General features: G+C 44.3%; 1 protein-coding gene across 3 annotated transcripts in view; it reads left to right on the forward strand.

Moving 5' to 3' along the window:
• LOC115480791 (apoptosis-inducing factor 3-like) overlaps nucleotides 1-15550 on the forward strand; it is a 125253-nt gene that overhangs the window by 42975 nt on the left and 66728 nt on the right. Inside the window, exon 2 of one of the 3 annotated variants that reach the window (XM_030219693.1) lies at nucleotides 1031-1269. The exons of 1 other annotated variant lie outside the window; for it this stretch is intronic. In XM_030219693.1, the coding sequence (XP_030075553.1) occupies nucleotides 1239-1269 (31 nt within the window). In that variant the 5' untranslated portion in view covers nucleotides 1031-1238. Of the gene's footprint in view, nucleotides 1-1030; nucleotides 1270-10377; nucleotides 10445-15550 lie in introns of those variants that run through there. One more of the 3 variants, XM_030219695.1, reaches the window with a different exon arrangement.

Consider the following 15550-nt stretch of genomic DNA (forward strand, 5'->3'; position numbering starts at 1 on the left):
CGGACTTAGAGATGGCAGGCCTCGGTTTTCGCTGATAATGGAAACCGAGGCTGGCCATCTCAAATCTGGCCAAATCCAAGCCATTTGGTTGTGGGAGTGAGCCAGCATTTGTAGTGCACTGGTCCCCCTGACATGTTATGGGTATGACATTTCAGGCTGGCATAGAGGCTGGCAAAAAATGTTTTTAAATTTTTTTTTGGGTGGTAGGGGGTTGGTGACCACTGGGGGAGTATGGGGAGATCATCCCTGATTCTGTCCGGTGGTCATCTGATCAGTTTGGGCATCTTTCTGAGGCTTGGTCCTGAAAATAAATGGACCAAGTAAAGTCGGCCAAATGCTTGTCAGAGCCGGCCTTTTTTCCATTATCGGCCGAGGGCATCCATGTGTTAGCCAAGCCCCCGTGCTGCCTTCGCTACGCCTCTGACACACTCCCTTAAACTTTGGCTGCTCCTGCGACGGACTGCAGTTGAGGGCAGCCAAAATCGACTTTCGATTATGCCGATTTGGCCCCATCTCCCGATATGTGTCGGAAGATGGGCGCCCTTCTCTTTCGAAAATAAGCTGGTTAATCATGACGGATGAACAGTAGACAGTAATAGCCTCATTTTCAGCGTCATTATGTTCTTTGCAACCCACCATATGTGATTTTTCTGTTTTATGCAAAACAATGATTGATGTGATTAAATACTTATCTTTGTATATCCTGATTGGATTTTTATGCTGCATATCCATTTTTGCAATTAGTTTCAAGTTTATTAAAGTCTCAAGGGTCAGCACTGTATCCGGATCTAATTGAGCCGGCAGTGGTCAGAGTTTACAGAAATTGTGGCTGCTGCCGGCTGAGAATTATTTTTAAAACCTGGACTGGCTCACAGTGTTCCTCATGACCTGGAGTTATTTAGCAGCTTAGGAGGACTCAGGATGTTCAGCCAAACCCATGACCCGATCAAGCACGCTTCTCTGGCACTGTGTAATACGTTTTTTCCAGACCTTTGAATATATTCTTACTGGAACTTTTCGTTTAATGTAGGTGCTGAAGATCAAAGTCGCCCATGATGGCGACAGAGGATTATTGGCCATTAAAGGACATCCCAGGTTTCCAACCTACCATGTGACTCTGTGGCACCCTGCCTGTTCACACTGTGGCTTAGTGACGCCCCCTCTGGAGACTTTGTGAAAGTCCTGCATTCCGGCTTCGTCTTCTGCAGCTTCACCTCTCTCCATGCGCTTAGCTCACCATGGGTGGATGCTTCTCCAAACCCAAACCAGGTGATTTGCCCTAAATCCGGTACTGTCTGTCACTTGACAGGAGCCTGCAGGCTCCCAGAGGGAGTCAGATACAATGGATCTCATGGGGAGACCTCGCTCAGGAATGTTAAATTGGGTTCCTGAAAAGCAGATTATAGTTAATCTGCAGAAAACTACATTGTACATTCGCTCACATAAAACTCATTGTATTACGGAAAAAATTCCTAAAATGTGCCAAACAAATGTGAAATTTCTTCATGTATTAGGTGGATAGTGGCCAGTTTTAACCTGTAAAGAGCATTAAAAACTCATTTCTCTTCTGGAGTGAAAGACTCAGTGGGTGATGCGCTGGCCTGAAACTGCTGTGTTAAGATTTCATGCTTCAATTCATATCTGATCAGAAAAGGACACCTAGAGGAAGGTGACTGCATGACTCAGGAGCTGACACCCAGGACCCATCAGCGATGAGAGACAGAGTTTTGCATCTCCGCAGGGCTGGATTTAAATTGCAGCCAGCCATAGACGGTGCTGGGATTGGTTTTCTCCTCCTGATCGTGATAACACAGTAAATGAAAGCAGATAAAGTCCTGCACAGTCCATCCAATGTGCCCCCCAGGGTGCCCCTCTGTGCAGGTTACACTCTGACATCACATCCAGGGCATTTGGCAGATTTGCCCCAATGCCAGTCATGTGTTAGCAGGTCATATTCATCGACAAAGTACAGCTCATCCCATCCCCCGCTGAGATCCCACTCGCAGTCCTTGCGTATGATATGAATATGGTTTACTGTAAAATCAGCGCAGAATCCTCCTTTCTGTTTGCCATTTTCAGAACACAGACTGACACCGGCTTTACTTCCCAACCACTGGAGCAGCTGTTGAGCTCACTTCAGCCCATCCACATCTGTCTTGCCATATTTGGGACACAGACCCCCTCTGTGTATATGCACAAATGGATGTGCGTGGTGCATGATTTGTGCCTGTAGAGTAGAGAAATACTAGCAGTTAGCTTGTAAGTGACACCATTAATTGGCGTTCATTGAAGTTGATTGGCAGTAATTTTCTCTCTTGCACATAACTTCAATTAGTTGCTATTTATAACGTTAACGTACAATTTCTATTGCATATAATTGTGAGGGAGTGTGCACACGTGTGGCAGGGGCCATGTCTAGCACTTGTCATTTATGCGTGTAACTGCTGCATTCAAGCGCGAACCTTTATACCTGTTGTTGAAACCTCAATCCATGTCCTCTGCTTCTCTGGAAAAGATTTGTTTGGATACTAATACCTTCCACATATTTAAATGTCTGTATTGTACCTCCCCTAGCTCTCCTTTCCTCTAGGGTATACGCATTCATGCCTTTTCTCACATATCTTTTGGTGCAAACCACACTCCATTTTTGTCACCTTTCTCTGAATCATTACAAGTCTTTTTACGTCCTTAGTGAGATACAACCTCTGCAACTGAACACAATACTGCACTCCAAGTGGGGTCTCACAAACCACTTGTATAAGGGAATTACAGGTCTTTTCTTTTGCAAGAGCTTTTTTCTGGATTTGGTTACCACCTTGTCGCATTGTTTTTGCCATCTTGACATTCTCAGAACCCCATGGTCTGTCTCCTCATAGTAACATACATAGTAGATGACAGCAGAAAAAGACCTGCACGGTCCATCCAGTCTGCCCAACAAGACAAACTCATATGTGCTACTTTTTGTGTATACCCTACTTTGATTTGTGCCTGTCCTCTTCAGGGCACAGACAGTATAAGTCTGCCCAGCACTATCCCCGCCTCCCAACCACCAGCCCCGCCTCCCACCACTGGTTCTGGCACAGGCCGTATAAGTCTGCCCAGCACTATCCCTGCCTCCCACCACCAGCTCTCTGTTTTCTATCTTTTCACCAGTTTTGGGAAGGACTGAACATGAGGTGGCTTGGGAGGGTTCACAATGACGGTACTACTTTTTGGAGCTGCCCATCAGAAAATTTTTGCATAGATCTGGAAAAAGAAGCCTGTACAGAGGATGGTGCTTTTTGACTTGAATCCCAAGGTGGATTTGGAGTCCCAAATTTGACCCCTTATTACAGGACTGCACAATTGAGGACACTGACAGAATGGTTAGGTTATGCTCATAATCACTGAATAATGCTGGAGAAGGTACTTGATGGGAGACATAACTGTGTTTATCAGTCTCTCACCCCCTGCCTCATACATCTTTGGATTTCTACTCCCCAAATGCATTACTCTGAATTTCTTTGTATTCAGTTTTAACTGCCAGATCTTATAATATTCTTCTAATTTTTGTAGATTATTTCTTCTGTTGTCTGCTCACTGGGGTGTGTCCACTTTGTTGCGAATCATTGTGTCATCCTCAAAGAGGCAAACTTTTCCTTCTAATCCTTTGGCAAGATCAGTCAGAAATATATTAAATAGAAGTGGCCCCTGAGACACCCAACTACTCACCTTCCTTTCCTCCATTTACCACCCCCCTCTGTGTATCTGGATTTTCAAAAGGCATTTGACAAAGGACCTCATTAAAACTCCAGAGGAAATTGGAGAGTCGGGATGGGAGGCAGTGTTCTATTAATACCTAACATTCTATTTGCTTTCTTAGCTCCCACCGCACACTGAGCAGAGGGTTTCAATCTATCATCAATGATGACACCTAGATCCCTTTCCTGGTCCGTGACTCCTAACGTGGAACCTTGCATGACGTATCTATAATTTGGGTTCCTCTTTCCCACATGCATCACTTTGCAATGGCTCACATTAAATGTCGTCTGCCATAATCGATATACTCATATCACCCCTCTCCTCAAGTCACTTCACTGGCTTCCGATCAGATACCACATACAGTTCAAGCTTCTCCTACTCACCTACAAATGCACTCGATCTGCAGCCCCTCCTTACCTCTCTACCCTCATCTCCCCTTACGTCCCTACCCGTAACCTCCGCTCTCAAGACAAATCCCTCCTTTCAGTACCCTTCTTCACCACCGCCAACTCCAGGCTCCGCCCCTTCTGCCTTGCCTCACCCCATGCTTGGAACAAACTCCCTGAGCCCATACGCCGGGCCCCCTCCCTACCCATCTTCAAATCATTGCTCAAAGCCCACCTCTTCAATGTCGCCTTCGGCACCTAATCACTACATCTCTTCTCAGGAAATCTCATCTACCCCAACTTGACATTTCGTTCTTTAGATTGTAAGCTCTTCTGAGCAGGGACCGTCCTTATTCGTTAATTTGTACAGTGCTGCGTAACCCTAGTAGCGCTCTAGAAATGTTAAGTAGTAGTAGTAGTAAGTAGTATTTAGACGCCCAGTCTCCCAGTCTCATAAGATCCTCTTGTAATTTTTCACAATCCTTTCACAATTTAACAACTTTGAATAACTTTGTGTTGTCAGCAAATTTTATTACCTCACTAGTTACTCCCATCGCTAAGTCATTTATAAACATGTTAAAAAGCAGCGGCCCCAGCACAGAGCCCTGGGAACCCCACTAACTACCCTTCTCCATTGAGAATACTGACCATTTAACCCTACACTTTGTTTTCTATCTTTTAACCAGTTTTTAATCCTTTACCCTTTCCTCATAGTGAACTCGTCCTATCCCCTTTATCATGTTCGTTGCCCTTCTCTTTACCTTTTCTAATTTCATTATATCTTTTTTGAGATGCGGTGACCAGAACTGAACACAATATTCAAGGTGCGGTCGCACCAAGGAGGATACAAAGGTATTACAACGCCCTCATTTCTGTTTTCCATTTCTTTCCTAATAATACCTAACATTCTATTTGCTTTCTTAGCGGCCGCTGCACACTGAGCAGAAGGTTTTAATGTATCATCAACGACGACACCTAGATCCCTTTCTTGGTTGGTGACTCCTAACATGGAACCTTGCATTACGTAGCTATAATTCGGGTTCCTCTTTCCCACATGCATCACTTTGCACTTGCTCACATGAAACGTCATCTGCCATTTAGACTCCCAGTCTCCCAGTCTCGTAAGGTCCTCTTGTAATTTTTCACAATCCTCTCATGATTTAACCACTTTGAATAACTTTGTGCCGTCAGCAATTTAATTACTTCATTAGTTATTCCCCTTCTTCATCGTTTCAGTCACACTGGTGGAGTTGCCGTCAAAGCATGTTCATTAGAAATTTAGCAAGAACACAGTCGCCTCAACTGTAAACATACATGACCCGTCCTGTTGAAGTTTGAGTCTTACACTGTTCTTCTGGTGACAACAATATTATACCATCCTACTTTTAATTCGGCATTGGCAACATGAAGAATGAAACCGTGCTTTGGAGCCAAAACTCATCTCTTTTACCTCCTTCAACATGTGCTGTGCAGTTGGGCCCAGGTCAAAACCTGACAGGTCTATTCTGCGACATGGGAGGCCCCACTGACTGTGCTGGCAAGGAAAAGATAATAGATCAGAGGGAAGGGAGCGATAGCAGCTGAGGGCAGAGTGAGAACTGGTGCTGGTAAGCCTTCCCTCGTATGGCGTTCCTTTTTCACCACCCCTTCCACACCATCCCTCCTAACATTGGATGATCTGTTTCAGTGGCAGCGACATTCCTGTGTAATGAAGAACCTGCCCAGCAACAAGGGACTCCACTTGTGTGTCGTTTGCACAGTTGCTACCTCTTCCCCTTTCTTGCCCTCCCCCAGAACCCTCCTAATTGCTTCAAGAATGGCCAGCCTGTGCCCGGTTTGTGGGTGGAGTCCCACATAAGGGGCAGACATATCTTTTTTTTTTAGCCTTTTTTTGTTACATTTGTACCCCGCGCTTTCCCACTCATGGCAGGCTCAATGCGGCTTACATATTATATACAGGTACTTATTTGTACCTGGGGCAATGGAGAGTTAAGTGACTTACCCAGAGTCACATGGAGCTGGAGTGGGAATCAAACCCAGTTCCCCAGGACCAAAGTCCACCACTCTGACCACTAGGCCACTCCTTCCTCCTTTCCCCAACATATCTGAAAAAGTCTATTCGTCTCTCCGTACATCTCTTTTCATTTTTTTCTTTTGCCTCTACTTTTCCTAGCTGTATTTTTCTCTTCATTTCTTTGAGTTTTAGCCAGTAATATTTTCTGTGTTCATCGTCTTGGCATTCTGTATTTGATGAAAGCCACTTCTTTTGCCTAAATTATCTTCAGTTTCATAAAGGTTTAAAGACCTTTCATTTTAGTACATTTTATGATTTTAATTAGTGAAATTTTTGAATTTAGTTTCTTTCTTAAGGGTAAGTTACTTGTCTTTAGGGATTTGCTGTTTTATCCACTTTGATTCCTGGGTAGATATAAGCGGGATAAAAGTACCAAAAGAGAAGAGAAGGATATCGGCTTCCTGTTTTTGTTTACGTTAGGATCTGTTGCCTTGTGTATAGCTTCTTTCAGCTTGGACCACTGTCCTTCCACTTCTCCTGTCTACCCTTCCCGTCAGCTCCTTTTTCAGGTAACTCCCCCATTCTACTGAAGTCAGCAGATCTGAGATCCAGTACCCATGAATTTTGTGTGTCTGCTCGCTGTTATAGTTCTTGTATCAATAGAGAATCCACAAAGAACTCAAAGAAGACCCACGGATACTTTGTAAAACAAACAGAAAAGTGGGCACAAAACCAGGAGTCCCAGAGACTGGATCACAGTAAAGCTAAAACCAAATTTTATTAATTAGTATATTTGACTCGACACGACCGTTGTGTTTCGGCCAAAAGGCCTGCATCAGGAGTCTAAATACTAAGGTAGACAGCTAATGATGATCCAGAATAAGAAATACTGGCGAATAGTCTATAAATGGTCTTAAAAAAGACCTTTGTATCGAATCGTGGAACGGATCACTTGCGTGAAGGGTTCAGCAGTAAATTTGAAGAAACAGCTGATGGCAAATGACAGCCCTTCTGGCTTCCTCCTGTTTCTCGTGCTGTCATTTGCCATCAGCTGTTTCTTCAAATTTACTGCTGAACCCTTCACGCAAGTGATCCGTTCCACGATTCGATACAAAGGTGTTGAGTCAAATATACTAATTAATAAAATTTGGTTTTAGCTTTACTGTGATCCAGTCTCTGGGACTCCATAGTTCTTGTATCAAACCATATTGTAGAGGAATTGCTACTGTCTAGGTGGGAGCCACAAGGAGACAATAATTTTCCAGATCTAAGACTGAACTTCTAGAAGGGATTGTCCTGTGACTCGGGTCAATTTTCAAGGCAGCCGTCAAGAAATTGCTACTAATTGGGTTTCTTGTGTCCTGGATTGGCCACTGTTGGAAGCAGGAGATGGGGATAGATGGACCATTGGTCTGACCTAGTATAGCTACTCTTACATTCATACGATTTATTTAAATGCCGTTTGCAGCATTTAAATAAATTCATAGATTCAGCCCCACTTCACACATGGTGAGCGGTGCTGAATTTACTTATTTCATCACAGACCACCACCTCTTACCTGCATCCTACCAGTATTCAGCTGTCATAAAAATAATGTATGGTTCCCGCCCTCGCTGTACTGTGGGTCTACCACTAGGGGGTAGAGGAGTCTCATTGGATGCAGACTCCAATCCATGACTGCTGAACTTAACTCTATCACTGCTGAGCATTGGGTGGATCCTGGTAGGATCAGAGGGTCTGGTAGGGGAGGACTTACTGGGGCAGGATTATTCTGTCAGGGGGATGGGGTTTGACTTGGGGGAATTTGAGGGGGTCCCATCTCCAAGGAAGGGATTGCAGGAGGGGGCTCAGATCTTTGGGGGGATTGAGAGAGAGGATCAAATAGTTGGGGGCATAGGAGCTAACTTTTCAAAATTACTGGGGGTGCTAAGCCCAGTGGAAATAACCCCTCCCTGGACACATACAAGGAATTTTCTCAATATTGGGGGTGCTCAAGCACCCACAGAGTCGGCTCCTATGATTGTGGGGGTGGGGAATGTGTTTGGGGGAGGGTGCTCTGCCACAGCTTTACACTATTTATTTTTGTTATGTATGGACTGGGTCCCCACTGCGTTACCTGCAGGGCAGATACTGTGTAATTATCACACGGGCTTTACAATTACTGCACCTTAAGGTTTGCAAAAACCTACCACACTTTAGTGCAAGGCTTTTGGTCCTATAATGTGAGATGGCCTTCCTGGTCATTTGAGACTCTGTGACAATATCCATCAGTTTAAACATTTTCTCAAAACTCATTGTTTTGTAAAAGCTTTTTTTGGAGGAATGAAGTGTTTTCTGTCAGAGATGATGTTAGAAGGTTATGTTAGAGCTAGATCCAGTTTATTGATACTGTTTGTCTGATTTAGTATGCTTTTATTTTGTGTGTTTGACTGTTACCGGCTTTGGTCAAAGCAGGATACAAATGTGAAAATAAATCAAATCAATCAGGTTTTCAGGATATCCACAATGAATATGCATGAGAAAGATTTGCCTGCACTGCCTCCATGGTCTGCATATTCATTGTGGATATCCTGAAAACTGGACTGGCTGAGTGTGACCCGAGGACTTTAGTAAAAGAGCCCCATGGCTAAGCTCTGGAACTTGTTGCCAGAGGATGTGGTAAAAGCATTTAACATTTCTGGGTTTAAAAAAAGGTTTGGCCAAATTTCTGGAGGTAAAGTCTATAAACCATGATTAAGATAGACCTGGAAAAGCCCACTGTTATCCCTGGGATCTGTAGCGTAGAATCTTCCTGCTCTTTGGGACTTTGCCAGGTACTTGTGACCTGGACTGGCCTCTGTTGGAAGCACTTCGTAACGCTGAACATGTTAGATAGCACCAGCTCCCTGTGTACTCTACTGTTACTGGCCCATTCCTCAAGTGAACTTCATTTACTGCTCACTCAACCGTTTTCTGACCTTGTTGGTCACTTTAAAGCCTGTTCCTAGTGCATTGATTGTACTACTAAATGCCCCCTAGTTTAAATGAATTTGTTTATTTAATTTTTGTATATACTATCTGCAAGCCCAAAAGCTATGAAAGTGATGTATATTCAGGTACAGTAGATATTTCCCTGCCCCTGAGACAATGGAGAATTGAGCGACTTACCCAAGATCACAAGGAGCTGTAGTGGGATTTGACCTGGGCTCCCCTGGTTCTCTGTCCATTGCGCTAACCATCAGTCCACTTCTCCATTCCCAGTATCTTACTACTACTACTATTTAACATTTCTAAAGTGCTACTAGGGTTACGCAGTGCTGGCAGCCTCCCTAGCCCAGTTCTCAGGTCATGCAATCTACTTTAATAATGGCAGATAAAGACCAGGGGGTCATTCTATAAACAGGTGGGTACCTGGTAGGATTCTATTCTGTAAGGGAACGTCAGTGCCTATTTTCTGTTACAGAACACTAGGGTAACTGAAAATGTTAGGCCAGAGGACTTCCATCAGCCATAGAGCTATGAGGATGGTACTGTGCCTGAACGTAACTCACACTGACATACTACTGAATAGGTTTGAGCTATATCCAAATCCCCATTCATTCAGAACGAAGACCACTGACCATTTTAGTAGCCGTCCTCTGGACCGACTCCCTCCTGTTTATATCTTTTTGAAGGTGCGTCTCCAGAATTGTACACAATATTCTAAATGAGGTCTCACCAGAGTCTTATTCAGGGGCATCATCACCTCCTTTTTCCTACTGGCCATTCCTCTCCCTATGCACCCAAGCATCCTTCTAGCTTTCGCCATCGCCTTTTCCACCTTAAGATCATCACATACGACCACACCCAAGTCCCACGCCTCTTTCATTCACAAAAGTTCTTCAAACCCCAAACTGTACCCATCCTTCAGGTTTTTACAGCCCAAATGCATGACTCTGCCCGAGTCACTCCTTGTGCGTGTGAGTGAGACTAACAAGTTAGTTACTCTTTCAGTTTTGCCCACTGCTGTTGTATGTCCCCTGGTCTCCTTAAGACCCTCCGTAAAACGACTTTGGTACTGGACCAAGCTGAGGACACTTTCAGTATATTGTTGTCGTTCTTGAGAGACTTATCATGTTAAGGATTATTCTAGTGAAAGCTAATGGCAGAATTGCAGTTTGTAAGTACTGATAGCTGAAAGCTACATAATTTACTTTATTTTCTATAGCCCTGTTTCTTAAAATAGTTTTTATGTTTTACTTTAAAGGCCAAGCTGTAAGAGAAGCATAGTAGCTCCCGGCCTTGTACAGATCTCAGAATGGTTACAAGTTTCTCAATGTGAACAGTGAGTTTCATGTGAATTTGTGATGTGTAGCTCGTCAGTCCCAGATTATTCACTGAAGATGAAAACTTCTGTGGGGAAAAATAAAATGCAATAACTAATGTAAAAAAATAATATCAGATGGTGGTGATACCTGGAATGCCCTCTTGCGGGACGTGGTGGAGATGAAAATGGTAACGGAATTCAAACGTGTAGGAAAAACTGAAAGGAATCCTGAATGGATGACACGGAACCAAACAAGCTTAGTTAGTGGAGATCAGGAAGCAACACCGGTAATTGGGAAGCAAAGCCAGTCCTGAGCAAGACTTCTACGGTCTGTGCCAGTGGCATAGCCAAGGGTGGGCCCAGGCCCACCCACTTTGGACTCAGGCCCAGCCAGTAGCAGCCTGCCTATAATGTGGCTTGCAGGGATCCCCAAGCCCCACCAGCTGAAAACTGCCAACAACTGTCCCTCCTGCAGACCTTGTAAATTGCAGATCTTTGCCTGCAGCGATCAGCGACTGATTCATGCTATGGGGCCAACATGAGCAGTGCGTATTAGTTGCTGTTCGCTGCCGGTGAAAATCTGCTATTTAAAAGGTATCTGGGAGAGAGGAGATGGCATGCAGGTGAGAGAAGGAGAGACCAAATCACCTGCGGGATGGGGCGGGGTTCTTCTGCCTACCTATCTTGGGCCAAGGCCCACCCAGAATTGGGTGTCTGGCTATGCCCCTGGGTATGTGTCATGAAAATGGCTGGACAGATGCAGCTTCAGAAGTTGGAGAACAAGGCCAGTGCCGGGCAGACGTCTACAGTCTGTGCCCTTATCGTTCCTAAATAGATTCGGATGGGCTGGACTGGAGCTGTTCGGGGGCTTCAACGTTAACTGCAGAAATTTTCGAGCAAACTTCCATGGTCTATGCCTGGAAAATGGCAAGGACAAATCAAGACCAGGTATACATGTGAAGTATCACATAGGATAAGTAATGAGTTTATCTTGTTGGGCAAACAGGTCTTTATCTGCCGTCATCTACAATATTTTACTAACGCTAAGCCTGTGCTAAGTAAATGCCAGTGGCCCATAGGTACAAAATTGGACATGAAGCGTTTAGCACACATTAGGCTTGTGTAAAAAAAAGTCCCAAAGTAAATGACTGTATCTTAAGAATATTTGTATTTCTCTTGATGGTTTGTAGGAAATATTTAGGCTTCTCTTGTTCAGCCCCAGGGTTAGTGTTCTGGGTGTTACACAAATGAACATTGTCAAACGCTGAGAAGCAGAGCCCTAAACCCTGAGCCTCTCCTTTATTTTGCAAATATTTACTGCTGAAGTTTATAACGCTTTAAAGATAAAACCAGCCGAGAAGAAATCCTGCCTTGCTAGAAGCCTTTCGTGCAATGAGTACTATACTGCCCGGCCCAACCCCTGCTTTTGTAAGGTGCCAACCTCAGGTAGACAATGTTCCAGGCCGGAGACCTGAATTAACCCAAAGTTCAGCTGCTTTTCAGTACTCGACTTTCCAAATCCAAATTTAGATGTGATTGGCAGGTGCTGTGAGTTATGAAAGATCATAAGGTGTGTTAGTGGAGACAGGGCGGGGGCTGGGTAAAAACCTTCAACCTTACACCCTTCCCTCAATTATCCAGGGGCATAGCCAGACCTGCCTTTCTGCGTGGACCCAGAGTTAACCAGGATGGGTCCTTCCCACTCCAACCCCCGTACTTCCCATCCATCCCTTCTGCCCCTAGTCACATGTCTCCATCTTTCTCCCTCTTTTCTGCCTCAGATCCAGCATCTACTCCTGCCAACCCCCTCCTACCCATCTCTCTGTCTGAACCCCCTCCCCGGTCTACCTCAGAGCCATTGCCAGCCCTGCAGGCTTCTCTCCACTGTTCCCCGACAGTGATGAAACAGGAAGTGACATCATTGAGTGTGGGACACAGTAGAGAGAAGCCTATAGGGCCAGCGCAGGTTGCCTATAGAAATTGCCACCACTGGCAATGCCTTTGAGGTAGAACAGAGGCTGGGGGGGGGAGAGGTTCAGAGAAAGAGAGGCAAATGCTGGGCTGTGAATGCAGAAGAGGAAGAGAGGGAGTGAGGCGCCATTACTGAGGTATTTTGGGATCCTCATGGACTACTAGACTCCAATGCAATTATCTATCAGGCCCTTAATCCCCACAATGACATCATCCTTTTAAATATTGGACGGGGGGAGGGGTCTGTGTGCGTGTGTGTGTTTGTGTGTATGCGTGTGTCTGTGTGTCACCACCCTTTTCTGCAGGTAAAATTGTGCATTGATGGTTGTTTGAATTGGGATCTGTTTTGCTTTCACTGCAACTGCTCTTTGCTGCCCTCTAGAAGGCGCTGGCCTAGGAGTCTGCTTAGTTGTGTCTACCTGTTGGACTGGTTCTGAGTGAAGAAGTGGCTTCCCTGATCCTGAGTGCCTTCTGCTAACACTAGGCTAAGCCTCCACTGATTTTTTAATTTTTCAATATCATATTTATTTACTTCAATAAATGGCCAATACAAAGAACAAAGTCTACATAAGTCGCAAAGTTACCATAATCAAGAAGATCAACAAAGCCCAGAATCAAATACAAGAAACAATAGTTTTTGTTTAAATGCCCCCCCCCCCCCAAAGTACAACAAACCACAATCTTAAGCATTCAGGATGTGGCTGCAAGCCACTGGTGTCGGTGTCACAGAAGGGTGCCCAGACCCGAAGAAAAGGTTCTCCATTAGAGGAAGCTGGATCCGGGATACCTCTGTGTCCCAAAGCACAAAGCTGAATCATGGTTGACTTCCAGTGAGATACTGTGGGGTTATCCAGAGTGAGCTATAATTGTACGATCACCTTCTTGGCCATCGAGACAGCACGCCGTAGGAAGGAAGGCACTTATCTCCGAAGGAGGATTCCCCCGCAGCCAAAAGATATCGAACAACTGGTGACAGGAAGGAGTCCAACCAAGTTTCCAAAATGAGGAGACATGGGAAATGAGTTGAGTCCAGAAATGCTGTATGTCCGGGAAAGACCAAAACATATGTCCCAGTTGGCCCCACACCCTTGACACTTAGGACACATGAGCTGTAGTTCATCAGCAAATGCTAGAACTTTAACCGTTAAAAAAGGCAGAGTCACACCCGATACATCGGTGTTGAGCTGAATCAAACGAAGATGTTCAAGGTAAACAAGAGAGAGAGGACAGCCCTGCCTGGTACCTCTTTGAACATCAAAGGTGGTTGTGTGCATACTGTTCACAAGTAAGGCCACCTTGGGATTGGTGTATAAAATCTGCACTGCAGTGAGGAACCACCCCTCCCCCCATACCAATATACTGAAGGGCCTGAAATAAATATTCCCACTCGCCTCCACCTACCCTCCTCTCCTCTTTCCTCTACACATTAATTGATTTGATTTGCTTACTTTATTTATTTTTTGTCTATTAGATTGTAAGCTCTTTGAGCAGGGACTGTCTTTCTTCTATGTTTGTGCCAGCGCTGCGTTATGCCTTGTAGCGCTATAGAAATGCTAAATAGTAGTAGTAGTAGTCTCTTGTAACCAGAGCTAATATTGTGATGTCATAATGCCTCAGGCCACCAATAAGAGCCAACCTCATCAGTGATGTCACAATGGCTTGATTGTCCCTATACTTGGCTCACTTTTATTACATAGCTCTTTGAGCAGGGACTGTCTTTCTTCTATGTTTGTGCAGCGCTGCGTACGCCTTGTAGCGCTATAGAAGTGATAAATAGTAGGTTAGTAGTCTCTTGTAACCAGAGCTAATATTGTGATGTCATAATGCCTCAGTCCACCAATAAGAGCCAACCTCATCAGTGATGTCACAATGGCTTGATTGTCCTATACTTGGCTCACTTTTATTACATAGCTCTTTGAGCAGGGACTGGTCTTTCTTCTATGTTTGTGCAGCGCTGCGTATGCCTTGTAGCGCTATAGAAATGCTAAATAGTAGTAGTAGTAGTAGCAGAAAAAGCAAATTAAAACCTAATAATGGAACTAACATGAAACATTATCAGAAATTAAAACATTTAACAGCGCTGCAGAACAACCATGTAACTGAAAAATGATAAATGTTATTACAGTACAAATGATACCATAATAGACAGAAAAAGAAACATTCAAATAACATAGATATGATATCAGAATAATACCAATTAAACACCAAAGAGGCAGTAAGCCCAATACGGGCTTACCACTCACTAAAAGGGAAGTACCGCTGGGCTACCGCAGCAACCCGAGCCCCCCCCCCCCCTCCATGCACTCCATTTTCCATTAAGTGTTTCATATTATATCTATGTCATTTGAATGTTCTAATGTCTGCTTATTAGGGGGTCCTTCTAGGTGTTTTTATTTTTGTATCGCCAGTGTGTACCCAGTGGTAATAGAGCAGTGCCACATTCTGCCAACTTACCGCTGGGGTAGTGTGGGAGCCCTGACCGCCAACTCAATGGGTGTTGGTAAGTGCTCCCACCCAAAATGGGAGCTTCGGTGCGCATCAAAAACACGCACTGATGCCCGCACAGACTCCCTTTTGCCGCAGCTTCATAAAAGGACCCCCTAATAAGTAGACATTAGAACATTAAAATAACATAGATCTAACACAATGTCAACATAATACCAGCGAAACACCTAATAGACAATAGAACATTCAAACTGAAGATATAATATAATACCATCATAATACCAATGGAACACCTAATAAGCAGACATTAGAATAACATAGATAACATGCTAATTCTGTTCATACAATAAAATGAGATATATTACTGTGTAGCTGATGGACCAAGTGCAGATATAGAGAGGTCAAGAAGGGTAGAGCAGAGTTAACTGGCTGAACTCAAGGCAAATTACGTGTACAGTTAAAGAAGATATGAGGAATAGGTCTAAGTTACAGGTTGTGTAGCCAGCTAGTCCAGGGTCGGAGGGAGTGTAAAATCCATAAGACATTATTAAGATGGACTTGGGGAAAATCCAGTGCTTATTTCTAAGATAAGCAGCATAATAATGTATCGCATTGTTTTGGGATCTTGCCAGGTATTTGTGACCTGGATTGGCCATTGTTGGAAACAGGATGCTGGGCTTGATGGACCTTCAGCCTGTCTCTGTATGG

The sequence above is a fragment of the Microcaecilia unicolor genome, chromosome 11 (assembly GCF_901765095.1).
Source record: "Microcaecilia unicolor chromosome 11, aMicUni1.1, whole genome shotgun sequence".
NCBI classification, from domain to species: Eukaryota; Metazoa; Chordata; class Amphibia; order Gymnophiona; family Siphonopidae; genus Microcaecilia; species Microcaecilia unicolor.